Source organism: Bubalus bubalis, chromosome 15, assembly GCF_019923935.1.
Source record: "Bubalus bubalis isolate 160015118507 breed Murrah chromosome 15, NDDB_SH_1, whole genome shotgun sequence".
Taxonomy (NCBI): Eukaryota; Metazoa; Chordata; class Mammalia; order Artiodactyla; family Bovidae; genus Bubalus; species Bubalus bubalis.
In genome coordinates, this window is record NC_059171.1 from 58,698,722 (window position 1) to 58,724,434 (window position 25,713).

The following is a 25,713-nucleotide window of genomic DNA, read 5'->3' on the forward strand; positions in this document are numbered from 1 at the left end:
AGTCAAATGACACCAAGAGAAAAGACAGACAAATAAGGAATTATAGGACATTCTAGAAAACATGACAATGCATGACATTTAATTGGATCTCTGGGAGGAGGAAACGTCAACCCACTCCAGCATTCTTGTCTGGAGAATTCCATGGACAGAGGAGCTTGGTGGGCTACGGGGTTGCGAAGATTCAGACATGACTGAGCAACTAAGCACTGGGACAAGTGGGGAAATTTAAATACAGATCACTGCTAGATAATGTTTGGAATTAACATTAATCTCATGCGGTGTGATCATTTTACTGTGGTTTCGCATGATAACTTCCTCTTCAAGAGATGAGTGTAAGATACTTGTAGTGAAGGCTCATGCCTACAATGTACCTTGAAAGAGCTCACCTACAGAGTGAAAGAAATAAAAAGTAAATACAGTAAAATGTCTACATTGTTTACATATAAGTTTTTTTAATATTAATTTATTTATTTTAATTAGAGGCTAATTACTTTACAATATTGTATTGGTTTTGCCATACATCAACATGAATCCGCCACAGGTATACACGTGTTTCCCATCCCTAACCCCCCTCCCTCCTCACTCCCTGTACCTCTCAAAAATATACAAGCAACTCCTGAAGCTCAATTCCAGAAAAATAAACGACCCAATCACAAAATGGGCCAAAGAACTAAATAGACATTTCTCCAAAGAAGACATAACTGATGGCTAACAACCACATGAAAAGATGCTCAACATCACTCATTATCAGAGAAATGCAAATCAAAACCACGATGAGGTACCATTTCACGCCAGTCAGAATGAGGTACCATTTCACGCCAGTCAGAATGGCTACGATCCAAAAGTCTACAAGTAATAAATGCTGGAGAGGGTGTGGAGAAAAGGGAACCCTCTTCCACTGTTGGTGGGAATGCAAACTAGTACAGCCACTATGGAGAAGAATGTGGAGATTCCTTAAAAAACCAGAAATAGAACTGCCTTATGACCCAGCAATCCCTCTGCTGGGCGTACACACTGAGGAAACCAAAATTGAAAGAGACACATGTACCCCAATGTTCATTGCAGCACTGTTTATAATAGCCAGGACATGGAAGCAACCTAGATGCCCATCAGCAGATGAATAGATAAGCAAGCTGTGGTACATATACACAATGGAGTATTACTCAGCCATTCAAAAGAATACATTTGAATCAGTTCTAATGAGGTGGATGAAACTGGAGCCTATTATACAGAGTGAAGTAAGCCAGAAAGAAAAACACCAATACAGTATACTAATGCATATATATGGAATTTAGAAAGATAGTAACGATAACCCTGTATGCGAGACAGCAAAAGAGATACATATAAGTTCTTGGAACACTTATGTACTATTCAAGTTTTATGTGTGTTGAAAAACTGTTCATTATAAAAATTGAGGGAAGACTTCCTTGGTAGTCCAGAGGTTGGGAATTTGCCTGCCACTGCAGGGGGCACGGGTTCAATTCCTGATCCGAGAAGACCCCATGTGCTGCAGGTCAACTAAGCCTCTTTACCACAACTACTGAGCCCTTGAGCCCTAAAGCCTGTTTTCCACAAGAGAAGCCACTACAATGAGAAACCCAGACACCACAACGAACAGTAGTCCCTGCTCACCACAACTAGAGAAAGCCTAAGCATAGCAACAAAGATCCAGCGAAACCAAAAATGAATAAATTTGCATCTGTGACTGATTTGTGTAGATGTATGGAAAAAACCACTACAATATTGTAAAGCAATTAGCCTCCAATTAAACAAATTAATTTTTTTTTAAAAGAAACAAATAAAATTGGGGGAAATGATGTATCCTGATCATCAACATGCTGAGATGAGTCAACCACTGTTTCCTAGTTTTTCCTAACTGACCTAGAAGTAAAATTTCAGGACACCCTCATAAGGGCTTATGCCTGCAAGTCAGCTTAAACGTGTGCCTTCACAGCACTTACACCTTGACTCCAGCCCTCTGTGGGATTTGAAAGTTTAGGATGCAGGTTGCCCACTGTTGGTAATGTACACACAGGTAAAGCACAGGCTCCATTATCTGACACTCATAGGGACCACAGAAGGTGTGGGAAGACTTGAAAACACAAAGAACAGCTTGTAGCTGTTGATCTGAGTTCTGTTGCTTCATCCTGTGTAAGGAGGACTCCACTGGAATGTAGTATTTCTGCAGAAATGACCCGGGAGCATATGCTCATACCTGTTGCTCAGAGCCAGCTTCTCTGGGCGTAATTTATTCTGCCCCCCACCTAGGGGGTGGAGGTTGTGTCATCTCTAGGGTCTGTTTGATCTTTTCTGGTTTTGCTTATTTTGGGTGGCGTAAGGGAAGAGGTGGTGAAAGGACATGGGAGAAAGCCAAGAAGGAGCCTAAGAAAGATGCTTGGGGCACTGCTGTGCACACCTGTGAGTACACGGATTTAACCTTATGACAGGGCGCCTCATTTAGCAACAGCTGACACCAAGATTGCAATTTAGCTTAATCCCTGCGCAAACCTGGCTCCCACACCCGCCTCAGCAGTGTCACAGTGGAGGCACAGTCTCAACAGCACAGAAAATCTTTCCATTCTGCCTCAGTGGGCCTCCTTATGGATGCCCAGCTGCAGACTTACTGTCATTACCCAAGAGTTGAGGGTGCAAGTGATAAAAATCAATCTTTGCATGACACTTTTACAGTTTACAGAATGCTTTGTTATATGCGCTTCTTCAATATTTTTAACATTTTGAGAGTCAGCTATTTCTACAAATACGTCTTGCATGCTCTCAGCCAACACTCTAATGTGAAGGGCTCAGGAGGGTCTGAAAAATGAAAGAAGATCCTTGTGATTCCAAGTCCAGTTTACTGAACAAGAAACTATATGCATGTAGTCAAAAGAGCACACATCCTGCACTCAAATCCCACTTCAACTCATACACTGTGTGCCCCCGACTGCTGTCACTACCTGAGTCGCTTACTCACTCCACAGGACCATTTTGGGACTTACAAAAAACAAGGTAATCGAAAGATGTGATGTGGTTTAAACTTGATAAGTGTTTGCTCATTATAACACTTCATGAGTTTTTTCTAACTACCTGGTTGCCATGACTCCCCAAGCACCACCTGGGAGTAATCATTTTTCTCACCAATACTTCCTACATCCAGAAGGAAGAATATACTTTACTTGTACTTATTCCCTTTGTTGCATATCTGAATGCTTTCTGCAGCCGGAGAGTGCAGTCTGTTAGTCAGTTCAAGGAACGTTTAAACAATGAATGATTGGAGAAATGTCAAAACTCCTGTCCTCAGAATGGTCCTCAAGCGTAACAATCTGTGGATGATTTTTAATAATTTTCAGAGAAAGCTACTTGAACTTCAAGATAAATCATCTACTTTGAGGATAAACTTCCTTCCACAGAAAAAGGATGAGAAAAGTTGAATTTTTGTTCTCCATGCAAGAATTATGTGATGCAGAATCCCAGCTCTGCTCCATTTGTGTTTATTCATAATAGATGATAAGATAAGGTTGCCGCTCATGATTGTAACATACTACATGTTGCCAGGATTGCACCTGAGCCAAAAAGTCTATATAACTTTGGCCAGGCAAGAATTTTCCATAGCTGAAACTCTTTCCTGAATGAACACTTGAAATCTGCATGAACTCTTGGTGAACGTTAAGGTAAGTAGAAGTCTCTAAATTTTTCCAAGGATGATACCTTTTGGGATATAATTAGTATTCTTAATAAATCTAAATTGTTAACAGGAAAGACCTAGAATGCCCTTTCTCTTCCTCTGTCTGAAAGGCAGACTTCAAATTTGCACTTGAGCAATGGCACCCCACTCCAGTACTCTTGCCTGGAAAATCCCACGGACGGAGGAGCCTGGTGGGCTGCAGTCCATGGGATCGTGAAGAGTCAGACACAACTGAGCAACTTCACTTTCACTTTTCACTCGCATGCATTGGAGAAGGAAATGGCAACCCACTCCAGTGTTCTTGCCTGAAGAATCCCAGGGACAGAACAGCCTGGTAGGCTGCCATCTCTGGGGTCGCACAGAGTCGGACACGACTGAAGCAACTTAGCAGCAGCAGAGCTCAAATGCCAATGCTTCTGCCCATTTTCTTATCTTCTACTGAAAACCACATTCCCTGTCCCTAACCCTGGGACCAAGCTTTATCTGCAGCAATTTCACTCTGCAACCCTGTGTTTCTTTGTCATCTCCCAGAACTGGACTCCCTGCTTCTCAGGTCCAGGGATCATAACTTAGCATCTTTAAAACTCAATGCCTAGAGCCTGTGATATAGAGTGAAGTGAGTCAGAAAGAGGAAAACAGATATCATAGAATAATGCATGTGTATGGAATCTAGAAAAATGATGAACCTATTTGCAGGGCAGGAATAGAGACGCAAACAAGAACAGACTTGGGGACACAGCAGGGGAAGGAGAGGGTGAGAGAAACTGAGAGAGGAGCATTGAAACATATATATCACCATATGTAAAGTAGATAGCCAGTGGGAATTTGCTGTTTGGTTTAGGGAGCTCAACCCAATGCTTTGTGACAACCTAGAGGGGTGGGATGGGGTAGAGGGTAGGAGGGAGGTTCAAGAGGGAGGGGACATATGCATACTTACGGTTGATTCACGTGTGTATGACAGAAACCAACACAACATCATAAAGCAATTACCCTTCAATTAAAAAAAAAGACTCAGGTTCAGTACATACTCATTGAATTTAACAAAGGCCCTGATGCTTTCCTGGGAATTTTTTTGGTCCCGTTGGAAAACACACACAAATATTTATAACAGTGTTCTGGCAATAATGCTCTTTTCTAACTTTTCTCAGGAGAAGGCAATGGCACCCCACTCCAGTACTCTTGCCTGGGAAATCCCATGGACAGAGGAGCCTGGTAGGCTGCAGTCCATGGGGTCGCTAAGAGTCGGACATGACTTCACTTTCACTTTTCACTTTCATGCATTGGAGAAGGAAATGGCAACCCACTCCAGTGTTCTTGCCTGGAGAATCCCAGGGATGGGGGAGCCTGGTGGGCTGCCATCTATGGGGTCACAAAGGGCTGACAGCAAGAACTTTGATGAAGCAAGAACAGATGAAGGAAGCCTGGGTCCCCGACTCTAGCATCCTCACTTGGGTCCTAGAAAAATCCCAAAATTAATTCCCCAATGACTTGAAGTAGATGTAACACAAAGATAATTCTTTCCACCAGACTCAATTTTTTTTTCTTTACTATATCTCTTAGTGCTTGGAGCTTGGCTGTAAGGTCACTATGCGGGTTCAGATTCCATCTTCGTCATTTTTAACTGTGACCATGGACTAGTTGGCTTAGCCTCTCACTAACACTGTTCTCTCAACTGTAAGACAGGGTGGCCCTTGGAAGAGCTAATTGAATCAATGCATTCAGAGACTTAGAACTTGCCTGGTGTGTTGGAAGATTCCAAATCTATTGCTGCTGTTTTTATGATGATGATGCTACTTCTTGTTCTTTCTTCAAGAAGCTCTGGTCTGGTGTTTTGTTTTGTTTTTTTATCAAAGTAGTATAGTTGACTTACAATTGTATAGAAGTACAGCACAACTTACTATGTTGTGCTAGTCTCTGCTGTACAGCAAAGTGACTCAGTTTTACACATTCTTTTTTAAATATTCTTTTATGGCTTATCCCAGAAGATTGGATATAGTTTCCTGTGCTATTACAGTATGACCTTGCTGTGTAGTATCTATTCTAAATATAATAGCTTGCATCTCTAGCCACAGATTCCAAGTCTATCTCTGTGCCTCCCTTGTGCCCCTTGGCAACCATAAGTCTGTTCTCTATGTATGTAAGTCTGTTTCTGTTTCATAGATACACTCATTTGTGCCGTATTTTAGATTCCACACATAAGGGATATCATATGATATTTGTCTTTCTCTGTTTGACTTACTTCACTTAGTATGATAATCTCTAGTTGCATCCAGGTTGCTGTAACAGGCATTATTTTGTTCTTTTTTATAGCTGAGTAGTATTCCATTGTGGGAGAAGGCAATGGCACCCCACTCCAGTACTCTTGCCTGGCAAATCCCATGGATGGAGGAGCCTGGTAGGCTGTAGTCCATGGGGTCACTAGGAGTCGGACACGACTGAGCGACCTCACTTTCACTTTTCACTTTCATGCATTGGAGAAGGAAATGGAAACCCACTCCAGTGTTCTTGCCTGGAGAATCCCAGGGACGGGGGAGCCTGGTGGGCTGCCATCTATGGGGTCACACAGAGTTGGACACGACTGAAGTAACTCAGCAGTAGCAGTATTCCATTGTATATATGTACCACGTTTTCTTTATCCATTCATCTGTCAACACACATTTAGGTTGTTTCTATTTACTTCAGTTCAGTTCAGTCACTCAGTCATGTCCGACTTTTTGCTACCCCATGAATCACAGTACGCACCAGGCCTCCCTGTCCATCACCAACTCCCAGAGTTCACTCAAACTTATGTCCATCAAGTCGGTGATGCCATCCAGCCATCTCATCCTCTGTCGTTCCCTTCTCCTCCTGCCCCCAATCCTTCCCAGCATCAGGGTCTTTTCCAATGAGTCAACTCTTTGCATGAGGTGGCCGAAGTATTGGGGTTTTAGCTTTAGCATAAGTCCTTCCAAAGAACACCCGGGGCTGATCTCCTTCAGAATGGACTGGTTGAATCTCCTTGCAGTCCAAGGGACTCTCAAGAGTCTTCTCCAACACCACAGTTCAAAAATATCAATTCTTCGGTGCTCAGCTTTCTTCACAGTCCAACTCTCACATCCATACATGACCAATGGAAAAACCATAGCCTTGACTAGACGGACCTTAGTTGGCAAAGTAATGTCTCTGCTTTTGAATATGCTATCTAGGTTGGTCATAACTTTCCTTCCAAGGAGTAAGCATCTTTTAATTTCACGGCTGCAATCAGCATCTGCAGTGATTTTGGAGCCCCAAAAATAAAATCTGACACTGTTTCCACTGTTTCTCCATCTATTTCCCATGAAGTGATGGGACCAGATGCCATGATCTTCATTTTCTGAATGTTTAGCTTTAAGCCAACTTTTTCACTCTCCTCTTTCACTTTCATCAAGAGGCTTTTTAGTTCCTCTTCACTTTCTGCCATAAGGGTGATGTCATCTGCATATCTGAGGTTATTGATGTTTCTATTTATTAGCTATTGTGAATACTGCTGCTATGAATATAGGGTTGCATGTATCTTTATGAATTATAGTTTTGTCTGGGAATATGCTGAGGAGCGGGATTTCTGGATCACATGATAATTCTGTTTAGCTTTCTGAGGAACTTCCAGTCTGTTTTCCATAGTGACTGCACCAACTTATATTTCCACCAACAGTGTAGGAGCTGTGGTCTGTTTTAATGTGGGTTTTAAGGATGACCACATTAAACTCCTACATGAAATAATTGTGTAAGAATGTTCAAGTATAACAGAAGATGATTATCAAAAATCAAGGACACATCATCAAAAAGAAAAAAAATGCTCCATTATTTTATTTTTTAAAAGGCAGGTCTGGGAAAAGGGCACACTAGCTCCAGAAAAAGCCCATTCGAATGTTAAAAGTCTAGACTTCATTCAGGAGACCTCTGTCCTCAGCTATTTTATTAGCTGGCTATATGACATTCAATAAGTCTGGGTGCATGTGTGCTAAGTAGCTTCAGTCATGTCTGACTCTTTGCAACCTCATGAACTGTAGTTTGCCAAGCTCCGCTGTCTGTGGGGATTCTCCAGGAAAGAATACTGGAGTGGGTTGCCATGCCCTCCTCCAGGGGATCTTCTGACCCAGGAATTGAACCTGTGTCTCTTAGGTCTCCTGCATTGGCAGGCAGGTTCTTCACCTTTAGCTCCACCTGGGAAGCCCTTGAACAAGTCTACTCATTCTTTTTTGTCTCAGACCCCCTCACTATAAACCAGTAGTAACTGTACCTGGTTTGACTCTGTCAGAGGGATATTATAAGGATTATGTGAAAATATAGAGCTTCCCAAGTGGTGCCAGTGGTAAAGAACCCAACTGCCAATAAAGAAGACTGAAACATGGGTTCAATCCCTGGGTCAGGAAGATCCCTTCAAGGAGGGCATGGCAGCCCACTCCAGTATTCTTACTTGGAGAATCCCATGAACAGGGGAGCCTTGCGGGCTACAGTCCATAGGCCAGAGTTGGACATGACTGAACAGACTTGGCACCCACACATGCATGTGAAAATATAAAAAGATTTGTATTGCAAGAAATATTACTTCTATATTAATTTCTATTAGATATAAGATCATGAATTGAGTTCATATAACAGAAAAACGACCATGTGAGAGTCCAGAGTCTTAGTTTAGGAGTCATGCAATGTATGTCTTTCACTATGAAGCTCTCCTAGTAAATTGAGATCTACCTGTAAATCAAATTAGATTACCTGTAAGGAAGTACCCTGCAAGTTGGAAAGATTCTTGTCAACATAAAATGTTTTCATGCTCATTACTTATATAATTCAAACATTCAACGATGGTAGCAGTTGTTGCCAAAATATGTATTTTGAAGAACTGATGTCTCAAAGGTAAATTCCCTTGGACTAAGTGTTTTATGTGTGTTGCAACTGTGATAATGTCATGAATTTATCAGTTACTTTTTTCCTAATTAGGACGTTACTTTCTTCAGTGAATCAATATGAATGTGCTTCTCGACACCTCCACATTTTTGGGGAAATTTCTATATTATTTTTTAGAATCTTTATATTACAAGATAATTCCCAAGAAGAAAAAGGATGTTACGGGAGAGATTGTCCTTATAACAGGAGCTGCAAGTGGACTCGGGAGGTTATTGGCTATCAACTTTGCCAGTCTTGGAGCCATTTTAGTTCTATGGGACATTAACGAAGAAGGCAACATGGAAACGTGTAGAATGATCAAAGAAAAGAGGGATGCAAAAGTATTTGCCTATACGTGTGACTGTAGTAATAGACAAGATGTCTACAGAGTTGCTGATCAGGTAAGCTGACTGGTGTGCTTAGTTCTTTGCCCAAGAAAAGGACTGCATCTAATATGTGCTTTTCCAAAAAGAAGAGGAGAAATTTTGTCGTATACTTCTTTTCCTATGCCTCTCGCTTGAGTCTGCATGTCAGAAACCTGACTTTGTAGAGACTTCCCTGGCAGTCTAGTGGTTAGGTTCTAGTGCAGGGGTCGTGAGTTCAATCCCTAGTCGGGGATTGAAGCCAAAAAAAAAAAAAAAAGAACCTGAATTTGTGGTCTCCAGAAAAGGAAACAAGAAAACAATGCAACTGTAAATTTGATGAGCCTTTTGAGTTGTTGCCAGCTGCTTTTCTGGTGACTCATTGCCACCAGAAGTCTGTAGAAACTAGAACTAGCCCTGTCTAGCTACCTGTCCTCTCCAGGTCCTTGTTCCTTTATCAGTAAAATGAAAAGATTGGACCAGATGATCTTCAAGGGGACACAGTATTAGGTCTCTGTATTGTATGATTCCAGTGTACACCCACTGTCACCTAGTTCTGAGGGTAGAAAGTCAGGAGGATGGGGAAGAAGCATATTTCTAGACTACATTTCCTCTTAGATTTAACTTATGGATATTCGTTCTAACTTCACACTTGTCGTTGTTCAGTTGCTAAGTCATGTCCAACTCTGCTACCCCATGGACTGCAGCATGCCAGTCACTAAGTACTGATAAATGCTTTAATTATAATAGGTATTTATTGTGTAATTATATATAGATCCCAGGGATATTGTAGAACAGAACAAGTGGGCTCAAAATCAGGTCTTATTTTGCCAAAGCAATGTGGCAAGAAAGGTTCATAGATGGAGGTCTTTGGGGCTAGCTCAGGGAAGGAGCCTGCGGGGGAGTGGCGGTCCCAGGACCACCACTAAGTCACAGATCAGGACTCCGAAATTTGCAGCATCAACATATATAATCTTTTGTTTTTCAATTAATTTATTTTGATTGGGGGATAATTTACAATATTGTGATGATTTTTGCCATACATCAGCATGAATCAGCCACAGGTATACATGTGTCCCCTCCATCCTAAACCTCCTTCTCCACTCCCTCCCAACCCCATCCCTCTTGGGTTGTCCCAGAGCACCAGCTTTGGGTGCCCTGCTTCATCCATCAAACTCACACTGGTCATCTACTTTCTATATGGTAATGTATATGTTTCAGTGCTATTATCTCAAATCATCCCACCCTCATCTTCTCCTGCTGAGTCCAAAAGTCTGTTCTTTACATCTGTGTCTCCTTTGCTGCCCTGCGTATAGGATTGCCAGTACCATCTTTTTAAATTCCATATATATAGGCATTAATATACAGTATTTGTCTTTCTGACTTACTTCACTCTGTATAACAGGCTCTGGATTCGTATATAATCTTTATAGTAAAGTGGGCACAATTACATTGTCTCCTCTACTGATGACAGGAAGCCAAGGCATAGAGCAAATTAGTGACAGAGTAGAACCAGGTTCCATCTGCCTGGAATCAAGACCCCTGCCACATCCCCAGCAGTGACCCACCAATGTGTCAGCAATAAAGACCCCCTCACAGTCCTCTTCCTTCTATCAAAAGCACTGTAATTTCCATCACCCCCAATGAATCTTTCCCTCTTGTTTAAAATTTCCTTGCTGTATAGTAGAAAATGAGGCCAAAAACTTTAATCAAAAATTGTCTTTTCACCATTTAAATGTATCTTGGACTTTTCTTTTCTCACAGTCCTATAAATAGAATTCTTCTAAGTCAACCATTTTATTAATATTGACTGTTCTGCATAATTTCAATTACTTATCAACTTCCAAGAAACCCAAATATTAATACTACTGTTAGACTTTATCTACCAGAATGTCAATAAGCCATGGACATTATCCAGACCCCTGAAATTCATAGGAAACTTCAATAACAGCATTCTAAAGGGCAAAGTAATGGGACTTTCCTAGAGGTCAGAGGTTAAGACTCCAGGCTTCTACTGTAGGGGCCTTGGGTTTGATCCCTGGTCAGGGAGCCAAGATCCCATATGCCATGGGGCATAGCCAAAAAAACAATGATAATATTTAAAAAATTTTTTTAAATAAAGGGCTCAGTAATTTCCCAAAATTTGACTAAGGTAACTTTCTCATCTCCACCACAGAGACCCAGTATACGAATGAATTTTTTGTTAGAATAACCAGCGTCATGCTTTATTCCCAAATGTCCAGGTCCAATCACTTATTTATATTTGTTAGTGTATCTGTGTGCATGTTCACATATGTGAGATTTGTTAGTTACAGAAGAAATCATTTTGACCACAGATAAGTAAATCTAAGTAAAAGAGAGCTTTTATTTTCTTGTATGTGTGTCGAAAACTCAGTGAGAACCACTGTGATTCTTCTCAAAAGCCAAAAGCTATCCTTTGGCAAAATCTTAACTTCTGAGAACCTCTGTTTCCTCATCTATAAACTGAGATTGGAATGCTTTCCTAAACTCGCAGTGAAAATTAAATCCTATTGCCTAGATAAAGTTCCTCTTAGCTCTGGGTCCCTAAGACTGAGGGATCTTCTTGGACAGGATGATGGGGACCATTCAGTTCAGTTCAGTTCAGTTGCTCAGTCATGTCCAACTCTTTGCGACCCCATAAATCGCAGCACGCCAGGCCTCCCTGTCCATCACCAACTCCCGGAGTTCACCCAGACTCACGTCCATCGAGTCAGTGATGCCATCCAGCCATCTCATCCTCTGTCGTTCCCTTCTCCTCCTGCCCCCAATCTCTCCCAGCATCAGAGTCTTTTCCAATGAGTCAACTCTTCGCATGAGGTGGCCAAAGTACTGGAGTTTCAGCTTTAGCATCATTCCTTCCAAAGAAATCCCAGGGCTGATCTCCTTCACAATGGACTGGTTGGATCTCCTTGCAGTCCAAGGGACTCTCAAGAGTCTTCTCCAACACCACAGTTCAAAAGCATCAATTCTTCAGTGCTCAGCCTTCTTCACAGTCCAACTCTCACATCCATACATGACCACAGGAAAAACCATAGCCTTGACTAGACGAACCTTTGTTGGCAAAGTAATGTCTCTGCTTTTGAATATGCCATCTAGGTTGGTCATAACTTTCCTTCCAAGGAGTAAGCGTCTTTTAATTTCATGGCTGCAGTCACCATCTGCAGTGATTTTGGAGCCCAAAAAATAAAGTCTGACACTGTTTCCATGTTTCCCCATCTATTTCCCATGAAGTGATGGGACCGGATGCCATGATCTTCGTTTTCTGAATGTTGAGCTTTAAGCCAACTTGTTCACTCTCCACTTTCACTTTCATCATGAGGTTTTTTTAGTTCCTCTTCACTTTCTGCCATAAGGGTGGTGTCATCTGCATATCTGAGGTTATTGACATTTCTCCTGGCAATCTTGATTCCAGCTTGTGCTTCTTCCAGTCCAGCGTTTCTCATGATGTATTCTGCATATAAGTTAAATAAGCAGGGTGACAATATACAGCCTTGACGTACTCCTTTTCCTATTTGGAACCAGTCTGTTGCTCCATGTCCAGTTCTAACTGTTGCTTCCTGACCTGCATACAGATTTCTCAAGAGGCAGATCAGGTGGTCTGGTATTCCCATCTCTTTCAGAATTTTCCCCAGTTTATTGTGATCCACACAGTCAAAGGCTTTGACATAGTCAATAAAGCAGAAATAGATGTTTTTCTGGAACTCTCTTACTTTTTCCATGATCCAGCGGATGCTGGCAATTTGATCTCTGGTTCTTCTGCCTTTTCTAAAACCAGCTTGAACATCAGGAAGTTCACGGTTCACATATTGCTGAAGCCTGGCTTGGAGAATTTTGAGCATGACTTTACCAGCGTGTGAGATGAATGCAATTGTGCGGTAGTTTGAGCATTCTTTGGCGTTGCCTTTCTTTGGGATTGGAATGAAAATTGACCTTTTCCAGTCCTGTGGCCACTGCTGAGTTTTCCAAATTTGCTGGCATATTGAGGGCAGCACTTTCACAGCATCATCTTTCAGGATTTGAAATAGCTCAACTGGAATTCCATCACCTCCACTAGCTTTGTTCATAGTGATGCTTTCTAAGGCCCACTTGACTTCACATTCCAGGATGTCTGGCTCTAGGTCAGTGATCACACCATCGTGATTATCTGGGTTGTGAAGATCTTTTTTGTACAGTTCTTCTGTGTATTCTTGCCATCTCTTCTTAATATCTTCTGCTTCTGTTAGGCCCATCCCATTTCTGTCCTTTATCGAGCCCATCTTTGCATGAAATGTTCCCTTGGTATCTCTGATTTTCTTGAAGAGATCTCTAGTCTTTCCCATTCTGTTGTTTTCCTCTATTTCTTTGCATTGATCGCTGAGGAAGGCTTTCTTATCTCTTCTTGCTATTCTTTGGAACTCTGCATTCAGATGCTTATATCTTTCCTTTTCTCCCTTGCTTTTCGCTTCTCTTCTTTTCACAGCTATTTGTAAGGCCTCCCCAGAAAGCCATTTTGCATTTCTTTTTTTGCATTTCTTTTCCATGGGGATGGTCTTGATCCCTGTCTCCTGTACAATGTCACGAACCTCATTCCATAGCTCATCAGGCACTCTATCTATCAGATCTAGGCCCTTAAATCTATTTCTCACTTCCACTGTATAATCATAAGGGATTTGATTTAGGTCATACCTGAATGGTCTAGTGGTTTTCCCTACTTTCTTCAATTTAAGTCTGAATTTGGCAATAAGGAGTTCATGATCTGAGCCACAGTCAGCTCCTAGTCTTGTTTTTGCTGACTGTATAGAGCTTCTCCATCTTTGGCTGCAAAGAGTTTTTATTAAATATTTAAGAATGCCTTACACCAAAGATTTCCCATCCTCCAGAGGCCCAAGTTCCTCCCCAAGTCGGTCTAAGATCAAGCACTTGCTCACACTGGCTCCCTCATCAAGCCAAAAGCTCACATCTCTTGGGTGTTTGTCCCTGTACTGCCCCTCTCCAAAGCAGAGGGGCTTAATCCCTCTGCCCAACATTGGTGCAGCAACAGTAACCCTTCGTTTCAGAACCTGTTCAATTTGATGACATCAGGAGCAGTTTTTCCCTAATATCTCCCACCATGTGATCTGGAAGCCTCAACACAGAGCAGTAGGTGGGACCAGGACAACCAAGTCAAGTTTTTTCTGAACTTCCTGTTTGGAAAAAAGAATAGATTGTCATGACAGCACCAAAGATACAGTTCAGGGCAAAAACATCTTCAAATCATCGTTTGAATATACATCATGCTTTACATCATGTTTTACCCCAGGCCAGCTTTATCAAGGTCACTGCAGTGTTTCCTGGAGCCTAGCTTTCTCCGAGCAGGGCTGGTGGTAGTAGGTTCCGTAAGCAGATGAGGTAAGCAATTCAGAAGGAAGGGTGAAGGAAGACCCTCAGGACACAGCAGTGGTAGCACAGCTGGAAACTCAGGGAAGTAATTGGGCATAGACAATTATCAGACCTGGGGAGGTCTTTTTGACAGAGGTCACAGGCCCACAGACACCTGTGATCCCACAGGTGGGATCCAACATACCTGTGTTTGGGATGTCTTTGTGCTCAGGACTGGCCATGCCCTACAGGGATGGGATGCGCTCATGCACCCGGTCACAGAGGAGTCAGGAAGAGGGCACCTACAGAAGTAACTGCCCCACACACCAGGTTGAAGAAAGACACAAGCTTTCATCCCTGTGTGAAAGCCACACAGGGAAATAGAGACAGCACTCTGCAGTACCGCTGGCATTCACCTCTGGCAAAAAGGGATGGTAACATGACAAAAATAGAGGCAGCGAAAATACACTGCAACACCCGGTCCTCTCTGCACACACACAAAGATAAGCAAAACTGGCAAATCAATGTGTTTTTTTACACAATCAATCATAAAGCTACTTTAAACTTGCTGAATTTCTATGAGCGAGATAAAATAGCTATGTTTAAAGAAACTACCTGAATAAAGTAAAAAATAATAATAATAATAATGGCATGGAAAAATAAGTAACCTAACGTAAATGAATTATTTGCCTCGCTTCTGCACAGGTTAAGAAGGAAGTGGGCAATGTGACCATCCTCATTAACAATGCAGGGGTCGTGACGGGAAGAGAGTTCCTCAAAACTCCAGACCACATGGTGGAAAGATCATTTCATGTCAACGCCATGTCTCACTTCTGGGTAAGTCTTCTTTCTTTTTCATTTTGTTTTGTTGGTGAATATGAGAATTTCATGTAGCTCTATAAGTGAGAGTCACTCAGTCGTGTCCAACTCTTTCTGACCCCATGGACTATAGTCCATGTGAATTCTGGCCTACTGGAGTCGGTAGCCTTTCCCTTCTCCACGGGATCTTCCCAACCCAAGGATCAAACCCAGATCTCCCTCATTGAAGGCAGCTTGTTTACCAGCTAAGCCACAAGGGAAGCCCAAATTCTATAAACAACTAGTCAATCATTTATCTGTTGATAGACAATTTGTGAGTTCCCATTGATAGACTAAGCAGAACTCTTGGCCTATCCAGAGTTGGAGGCAGAGGTGGTTATGGGCTTGACGGCCAAAACATCTTTTGTTTACTGGTATTATTGTTCAATTGCTGAGTCATGTATGACTCTCTGCCATCCCATGGACTGCAGCATGCCAGGCTTTCCTGTACCTCACCATCTCCCGCAGCTTGCTCAAACTCATGTCCACTGAGTTGGTGACGCCATCCAACCATCTCATCCTCTGTCGCCTTCTCCTCCTCCTCCTCCTGCCTTAAATCTTTCCCAGCAATGAAGTCTTTTCCAATGAGTCCATTCTTTGCATCAGGTGGTCAAAGTGTTGGAGCTTGAGCTGCAACATCAATCCTTCCAATGAATATTTAGGTTCGATTTCCTTTCAGATTGACTGGCTTGATCTCCTCAATGTCCAAGGGTGGCAGGCAACATTCCTTGTCCACACCACAGTCTGCTAGGTGCCTCCATGCTTTTGCTGTATGACTTTGAACTTCTTTTAAAATTTTATGGGGAGCCAAATATTTCTTGTAAATTGACCCAAATGAATATTCTTCTAAAGTCTTGAAGTTTTTTAAGTTGACACTACAGAGTAACACAGTTACTGTTGATATTAAAAGGTTGTCCAAAAGGTAATTTTTTAAAATTGCAAAAGGCAGTGCAGGTAGAGAAACAAAGTCCAAGTAATTGGAAACCTGTCCAAAGTTCAAAAATACTAGTTCTTTTTTTTTTTAACAATAAAGTCATCATTTGTTGCAATTCAACTGAACACATATTTGCCATCTTCATAAACTGAGCTATTTTATGGAAATAGTGATAACTGATCTAATCTATAACCAGGGGGAAAACATTTAGGAAATTCAGTCATTGAACTTTTGCATAAGAAAAATGGAATCTTACAACAAATACAATAAAATAAAGACAAGCAAATCTGACACTTGTTTGTATTACACCCCTCATGTGATCAAATCAGGGAAAACAGATATACCTATTTATCAAACACATGTCATTATTTCAGAGCTACCTTGATTGTACATATATGTAAACCTGGATTCGTATGTATGTCTCTGGTTAAAATGATATTCCCAAAGTTTCATTGATATGTTTTTGAGGACTAAATGCTTCCTCAACACATACTTGCATTCCTTTCTCTTCCCTTTAATGCTGGGAATCTGTACATCCAGAACAAATAATGTCTTTATAATATAAATTTATCTTCTAGAATGTCTTTAAAAAGCCCTCCACTGACACATACGGCTAGAAATACAAACAGACCCTTGAAATATCCAGTCACCTTTTCCCTGTGAGGAAAACATTATTTTCAACTGGAAACAGAAAAATGTTAGCAACATAAGAGATGCCAGTTGGATCCCTGGGTCAGGAAGATCCCCTGGAGAAAGGAAATGGCAACCCATTCCACTATTTTTGCCTGGGAAATCCCATGGACAGATGAGCCTGGCAGGCTGCAGTCCATGGGGCTGCAAAGAGTCAAACATGCAAACATCAGGTGTTAAATAAATATTTATTAAGTAAGCTTATAAGTTAATCACATACTTGAGCAGAAAGAATAATAAATGAGTAATGAATATTGACACAGTGTGTTTATATCTTCCAGACTTGTAAGGCCTTCCTTCCTGCCATGCTTGAAGCTAACCATGGTCACTTAGTCTGCATTTCAAGTTTAGCAGGAATTGTTGGGATCAACGGACTGTCAGGTGAGTGCTCCACCCTTGACTTTGTATCTCCAGCTCACAGCACCCAGAAGTCAGGACTCTGCTAAGGCATGGAAAACTCTTCTGCACCAAGGGGAAGTCTCTAGTACATCTGGCTCTGTTTGTAACGCCAGGATTCCTTCCCATTTCCCAAATTTGAATTCCACACATAAGTGATATCATATGGTATTAGTCTTTCTCTGTCTGGCTTACTTCACTTAGTATGCCCATCTCTAGGTCCATTCATATTGCTGCTCCCCTCCTCTATATAAAATAACAGTGGTGGGACTTCCCTGGTGGTGCAGTGGTTAAGAATCTGCCTTGCAATTCAGGCGATGTGGGTTGGATCCCTGGTCAGGGAACTAAGATCCCACATGCCATGAAGCAACTAAGCCCATGCACCACAATTAGAGAGTCCACAAGGAAAGATCCTGCATGATGTAACTGCAACCTTAGGCAGCCAAATACATTTATTTTAAAATAATAAAATCACTCTCTTCTTAATAAAAAATAACACAAAGAGAAAAAAAGAACCAATTGGCTTTGTAGTCTTCTTGGGTTAAGAGAAATTGAAATCATTTTCATTTTGTTGTTGGTATGCTGTATAGAGCTATAGAAGTGGAGTGGCCACAGAAAATGACTTTAAGTGATGCTTTCCCTGGTAGCTTAGATGGTAAAGAATCCGCCTGCGAATGCAGGAGACTCAGGTTTGATACCTGGGTCAGAAAGATCCCCTGGAGGAGGGCATGGCAACCCACTCCAGTATTCTTGCATGGAGAATCACGCACTTAGGACATAACTGAGTGACTGACACTTTCACTTTGCCCCCAGAATAAGCCAAAGAAAGGGAAGGGAGTTTCCATTTTCAAAACAATTCCATGAATTAACTTGTCAAAGTCTGTTGCTAACAGCTCCTCCCTCTGTTTCAGATTACTGTGCCAGCAAGTTTGCAGCTTATGGCTTTGCGGAGTCTCTCCACTTTGAATTAAGGCTACTACAAAAAAGTAAAATTAACACCACCATTGTTTGCCCATATTTTATCAAAACTGGAATGTTTGAGGGCTGTTCAACCAAGTAAGTGAAATCTTACAGTAATCTTCACTCTTATGATATTCTTCCATATAGGTAATTATCATCTTTCATTTTGAAGTTTTGAAATATGAAAAGTAAAACAAAAGACACCAGTTGAATGCCTGAGTTAGTCAACGAAAACATTCAACCTGCATTAAATTAATGAGTTTACACCATAATAATGGTGTATAATATGGTTAATATGGATAATAATATGGTTATGAGCGTATGGTATTGTGAAAACATAAACTTAAATTGCTAATCAGAATATTACAATATAACAGAAAAGTTGGTAGTGAGAAGTTATTAAAATCTTTAGCATTGTTGTGTTGAGAAGATAATTTCTTTTCTAAAAAGAATAGTGAAGTAAAAATCATCCAAAAGATAAAATATTTTGAAAGACTGACTAATATATGTGGGGAAGTATTGGAGGATGATATAAGTTTATATTTGGTAGAATAGACCAAGGAAGAAGCAAGTGAAATACGAAGACTTTTATACAAAGGAGCCAATCAGCAGAGTATACTGAGAACTATAGACATGGTCTATGTAGTCATTACAATTGCTAAAAAGGGGACTGACAGGAACCAAATGCTATGATCAGCTATATCTGTAGGAAAGAGAGACAGCCAACAAAAAGCCTGTCTAAAAAGCAATGAGGCTATTTAGAGTCTAGGGAAATCATAAAATTAAAAAGTGTCAAAACAGGTGATGGAGTTGACAGTACTGCAGGGGAAAAACTCTCACAAAGAAACATCTACCATGCAAGTCAACATTAGCAAAGACAATCATTTAAAGTATTTGGAGATTGACCAAAGAGCATGCAATCCACTGAGAAGTATTTATTTAACAAAACCTACAGAAATTCGGTAAGAACTCTGAGAGGCCTTGGCATTGGAACCAGGAACTACACTCATCCTCCACACAACAGCTCTGCCTTGCAGAACAGCTGTTTCAGGGGCTTGGCAAACCAGTGGTAATTCCCATGTCCCCCAGTCTCTGGAGGGGCTTGCCAGGTGGCTCGGTGGTAGAGAAACCGCCTGCCAATGCAAGAGCCATAAGAAACTCGAGTTCGATCCCTGGGTAGGGAAGATCCTCTGGAGGAGGAAGTGCAACCCACTCCATTATTCTTGCCTGCAGAATCCCATGGACAAAGGAACCTGGCGGGCGATAGTCTGTAGGGTCACAAAAAGCCACCGAGCATGCAGCATGCACACACACACACTAGTCCCCAGAGAGGGAGAACTCTGCTGGGCAGTTTGGCAGCAGGTGAATACTGAAAGATCCCAATTTCTGTGGAAGGCCTATAATGAATGGATAGACTCAGTCAGACAGTGTTTGCTCCTCCACCTCCAAGGTAGGAAAGACCTGGGGAGAGGCTATTGTTGAAGAAAGCAATTCCTCTTTCCACAGCTCTTTGTTGTTGGAGCAGCAGTCATGTGGCAAAAAATCTATGTGTGGTAGACTTACCCAACAGTAAAAATTAGCAGACCCCAAGCCCCAGGTTCTGGGTGCTGGAAGATCCATACAGGCTAGTAACAGCAGCTGAGTGGCAGCATTACTTCCTACCATTCCCCCAGACTCTGTTTGATAACTAGGGTGAGAAACCCAGTGAAGAGTCATTTTCTCATCACCCAACTCCTGCTTCATAACAGAGGTTCTGACAGACAAGGTCACAGTCAGCAGCAAAGACTGGCATCTTTCTCCCTCTGCCATTGGATAAAACCATAAATCAGAGCATCTTCAAAAAAAAATAGCACCGCCAGCTAGCAAACTACAGCATAAGAGGTAGATACAATACAAATAGAGGCAGACCAACTAGAGGCTTAAGAGAAAGAGGCAGTCAAAGATTGCCCGGTTAAAACCACAGTTTCCCTGGATGGAGTCCTTCAAGGAATGACATCAGAAGCCACACCTTGGAGGAGAGATAGAGCTCATGGAACTAGTTTCAGCCAAGTGACTGAGGAAATAAACAAGCAAACAATTGCAGAGGACAATTATCCAGAGTTGCTACCATATATCATCTAAAATGTTCAGTTTTTAATAAAAAAGTATGATAGGCAAATACACAGAAAAGTGTGACCCATACATGAGAAAAACCCATAGGCAATGGAAATTGCTTTGAAAAGGACCCAGGTGTTGGACTTAGCAGACAAACTTCAAAGTAAGCTATTTTAAATCCATTCAAAGAGCTAAAGAAATCCATATTTTTAGAATGGAGATGTTTCATCAAATATTAATAAATAAATACAGATTTTTTTAAGCAAATGTAACTTTGGGATTGGAAAAGAAGAGTAAATGAAAAGGAAGATGCACTAGAGCAGCTCAACAGTAGATTTGGGCTGGCAGAAAAAAAAAAAAAGTGAACCTCAAGACAAATGAACAGAGAATATGCAACCAGAAGGAAGAGAAAACATAAATGGAAAAAAAGGAACAGATCCTCAGAGAATGCTGGGACACCTTTAATCACATCAACATATACACAAGGAGAGTAACAAAGAAATAAGAGAAATGATCAAAAAAACCATTTAAAGAAATGATGGCTGAAAACCTCCCAAATTTAATGAAAAACATTATTTACATATAAATGACTACCCACTCCAGTATTCTTGCCTGGAAAATCCCATGGACAGAGGAGCCTGCCAGGCTACAGCCAATGGAGTTGCAAAGAGCTAGACACAACTAAGTGATTGAGCCCACACACAAAAATAGAATTTTTGACAAAGTGTGGTTCAAGAAACACAGAAGCATAATATAAAAGTATAAAACGTCAAAATAATGTCTAATGGGAGCTTCATTACATGCTCATCCCATTTCAACTCCAATTGATTTTGCAAACATCTGAGTTTGCTTACTGTAGTAACAATAGTGTGCCTAAAATAAAGCCACATTATACATGCTCAGGAGCGCTTTCCTTTGGGTAAAATAATTTTTCAGTTTCACTTCTTAATAGTATACAGCTATCTGATGTTTGGGCTGAAAGAGAGAAAAGAAAAATATGGAAAAAGAAAAAGAAAAATCTCAAAGCACTTCCTTCCATAGATCTAGACCATCACAGAGGAGAAAATCAATAAAGGCCAGGAGTTCACTCCAGGAAATGAAATACGTTAGCTTTTGTTTACTCGCTAAGTCATGTCTGACTCTTGTGACCCCACAGACTGTAGGCCACCAGGCTGCTCCATCCATTACATCTCCCAGGGAAGAATACTGGAATGAGTACCCATTTCCTTATCCAGGTGATCTTTGCGACCCAGGGATTGAACATGCATCTCCCAGGGCTCCTACATTGCCAGTGGATTCTTTGCCACTGAGCCACTGGGGAAGCTGGAAACGTGTTAGCACTGGTCCCAATATGATCACGAGAGAAAACACAAGGCTTTTTCTAATATTTACACATGATTTGCATATTTATAGACATATGTTGATGACTTGATATCTAAAATTTAATAATTAGTGCTCACCATATTGAAAAGCAGAGACGTTACTTTGCCAACAAAGGTCCGTCTAGTCAAGGCTATGGTTTTTCCAGTGGTCATGTACGGATGTGAGAGTTGGACTGTGAAGAAAGCTGAGCACTGAAGAATTGATGCTTTTGAACTGTGGTGTTGGAGAAGACTCTTGAGAGTCCCTTGGACTGCAAGGAGATCCAACCAGTCCATTGTGAAGGAGATCAGCCCTGGGATTTCTTTGGAAGGAATGATGCTAAAGCTGAAACTCCAGTCCTTTGGCCACCTCATGCAAAGAGTTGACTCATTGGAAAAGACTCTGATGCTGGGAGGGATTGGGAGCATGAGGAGAAGGGGACAACAGAGGGTGAGATGGCTGGATGGCATCACCGACTCGATGGACGTGAGTCTGAGTGAACTCTGGGAGATGGTGACGGACAGGGAGGCCTGGCGTGCTGCAATTCATGGGGTTGCAAAGAGTCGGACACGACTAAGCGACTGAACTGAACTGACTGATGGCAGCAAAAAAATACCACTTTAACAATATAACTTTTTGTGATTTTCTTATTCCAGGTATCCACTTTTGTTGCCCATGCTGAATCAGGAGTATGCTGTCCAAAGTATTTTAAATGCTATTTTAGAGGAGCAGTTGTACTTGATAATACCCAGATTCTCGCATATTGCATTGTTCCTGAAACAGTAAGTGAATAATGACTTCTCTATCATTTTGGTTGTTTGTGAACAAATTGCTCTCATCATTGCTACCTCTTTTACCAGAAAGCAACCTTGTATCTTTCTTAAGGTTGAAGGAAGAAGAATATCTAAACAATGCCAGGGCAACTTATTGGACTAATTCTAGCTATGCTTGGTTATTCCAGACACTGAGAAAATTCAGAAACTGTTGGTTCTTACAGAGTGCTAAGTTGCTCCAGTCGTGTCTGACTGTTTATAACCACACAGTTATAGCCTGCCAGTCTCCTCTGTCCATGGGATTTTCCAGGTAAGAATTCTGGGGTGAGTTGCCATTCCCTACTCCAGGGGAATCTTCCTGACCCAGGGACCAAACACACATCTCTTATGTCAGCAGGTGGTTCTTTACCACTAGTGCCACCTGGGAAGCCCTCTTAGAGAATAAAAGTTATTAACTTCAAGAAAAACAAATAGAACCCTGATGACGGGAAGTGAATTCTATCAGTTCAGCTGACATAAAATTCTATTTTGAAAACAAAGGACCAATAAACCCGAGTGCATTGCCAGAAAAATATTAAGGATTTTTGACAAGTTTCTCACTTCCTCTGGTGAAAGAGGACCTGTAACTTCATGCTTAAAGTTCCAGAGTCTTTGTGAGTACATTTAGGCCAGGCCCACTATCTTCTCTGAAGAGAAGAGAGAACAACGTGTAAGATTCATTAAGTGTCTACCTGGGCCGGACTCTGCATGACAGCCTTGCGTGGTTTATCACACTTGGAGTAACTGAAGCTTAAAGACAGTTAGTCATTTTTGCAGGATTAAACTGCTAATGGGGCTTCCATGGTGGCTCAGATGGTAAAGAATCTGCCTGCAATGCAGGAGACCCGGATTTGATCCCTAGGTCAGGAAGACCCACTGAAGAAGGGTATGCAACCCACTCCCAGTATTCTTGTTGGAGAATCCTATGGATACAGGAGCCCTCAGGCCCCAGTCGAAGAGGTCGCAAAGAGTTGGACACAACCGAACAACCAACACACACTTTGTGGCCTGAGCACTGGGACTGTTCAAAGCTCTGTAGACAGCATTCAGTCCCCATGATGCAACATTTCCACGTTTGTCCCTCTCAGCAGTGACAAGCACACAGTGTGAGCCACGAGAATTCACATGTAATCTTTACAAAGATATTTCTCTTTTGTTTATTTATTTATTTGTTTGGCCGCACTACGTGTTATGCGGGATCTTAGTTCCCCCGCCAGGGATGGAACCCACGCCTCCTGCAGTGGAAGCCCGGAGCCCTAACCATTGTGCTGCCAGGGAATTCCCTGAAGATGTCTCTTTGACTCCTTCTAAAGCATTCTGAATTTTTTTCCTCTGCTTTTATCTAGAATATCATCTCCAAACATGATGATGGCCATGGCTGAATACCTTGGAATGGACATTTCCCTGACTTCATTTCTAAAACGAGAGAAATCAGGGGAAGTTCAGACCAAAACCGAGAGGAAACAACAGTAGCTAAAGCTCCAGATGTGGTAATAAGTGTCATGAGGAGCAGCCACCGGAAGTTTTGTTCATGCTCAGAGCACTCCAGACTTCCAGCAATGACCAAGGCTTCCAGAAGTGCTCACTGGGACATAGATGACACTCTCACAATCTCCCTAGGCATTCACATTACATACTCAAGTTTCCTGTCACTTTTTAGTTTGATTTAAAAAAAAAACAACAACACTGCAGCCGTTTCAATGTCAGAGAACTCAGAGAATACAGTGTATTAATAAAAACATATTAATGCAAATTAACCTTAATTTAATTTTTAAATAGAGTAGATGACACTTTTAGAAAAAGAGTAACTATAAATAGACTTTTTAAATTGCAGTTTTAGGCTGATAATTTTTAAACACTATATGTAAAGAAAATTTTTAGTACAGCTGTTAAGAAAAATAACACTTTTCTGTGTGCTTATTAATTCCTACTGGAGCTGGATGACCATATCAAGATCCTTAGGGAAGCACTGAATCTGTTTATTCAATAAAATAAGTCCGCAACTAATCATGTTTGTTTGTATCTGAATATGCCTGTAATTCTTAGCTTCTTTATGTGTTATGATGTTTCCTGGTGCCACTAGCAGTAAAGAACCAATGCAGGAGACATAAGAGACTCAGGTTCAATCCCTGGGTCAGGAAGATCCCCTGGAGAAGGTCATGGCAACCCATTCCATGTAGCCCTGGCAGGCTACAGTCCATGGGGTCACAAAGAGTCAGACACGACTGAAGTGATTTAGCACACAGCACGCACATGTGCTCAGTCATGTCTGACTCTTGTGACCCAGTGGACTGTAACCTGCCAGGCTCCTCTGCCCATGGGATTCTCCAGGCCAGAATACTGGAGTGGGTTGCATTTCCTTCTCCAGGGAATCTTCCCAACCCAGGGAACAAACCCACATCTCCTGCACTGGCAGGTGGATTCTTTATCACTAGCTCCAGCTAGGAAGCCCTCTTCTTCCTTACTCCATAAGGAAAAAAAAGTACATATTAGACTCTGTATTGCTGGTTTGAAGAAGAGACTTATTTTTATAATTCAGTCAATAAATTAGCCTTAACTGTGATGGGTTTGCATACACGACATGAGCCACCCCTGTTAAAAATGTTACGAGTCTGGGGAACACATGTATACCTGTGGCGGATTCATTTTGATATTTGGCAAAACTAATACAATTATGTAAAGTTTAAAAAAATAATAATAATAAATAACCTAAGGATTGAAAAAAAAAAAAAAGTTACGAGTCGCCAGTCCAGGTTCGATGCATGATACTGGATGCTTGGGGCTGGTGCACTGGGATGACCCAGAGGGATGGTATGGGGAGGGAGAAGGGAGGAGGGTTCAGGATGGGGAACACATATATACCTGTGGCGGATTCATTTCAATATTTGGCAAAACCAATACAATATTGTAAAGTTTAAAAAAAAAAGTGAAAAAAAATAGGTGAAATTGATTTGAATAGTATATTTGACTATTTAACTATATAATAGTATATTTGACTATTTTGGATATATTTAACCCAATATATCCAAAATATTCAACACATAACCAATATAATAATTATTAAATATCTTACATTTTAAAAAAAATGTATATACTAATTCGAATGTGCACCTCACCTGACAGCCCCGGCAAACACTCCCAAGTGACTCTGTGAGTTCGGAAATGTATGTGATTGAGCTGAATCACAGGATAGTAACCTAGCTTTGTCTCTGACAGGTCAAGAGCTAGTGATAACAGCAAAACCAAAAAAAAAAAAGAAATATCAAGTATATATTTCCCTCATAGCTCAGTTGGTAAGGA

At 41.3% G+C, this 25,713-nt stretch overlaps 1 protein-coding gene across 1 annotated transcript; it reads left to right on the plus strand.

The window, feature by feature from the left end:
• The first annotated feature begins 3,593 nt into the window (after window positions 1–3,593).
• SDR16C5 (short chain dehydrogenase/reductase family 16C member 5) lies at window positions 3,594–24,540 on the plus strand. Its single transcript, XM_045162817.1, has 7 exons — window positions 3,594–3,668; window positions 8,642–8,988; window positions 15,013–15,144; window positions 17,071–17,170; window positions 18,097–18,241; window positions 22,258–22,383; window positions 23,760–24,540. The coding sequence occupies exons 2-7, from the start codon at window positions 8,668–8,670 to the stop codon at window positions 23,884–23,886; spliced, it is 951 nt and encodes a 316-aa protein (XP_045018752.1). The 5' UTR covers window positions 3,594–3,668; window positions 8,642–8,667; the 3' UTR covers window positions 23,887–24,540.
• The last annotated feature ends 1,173 nt before the right edge of the window (window positions 24,541–25,713 follow it).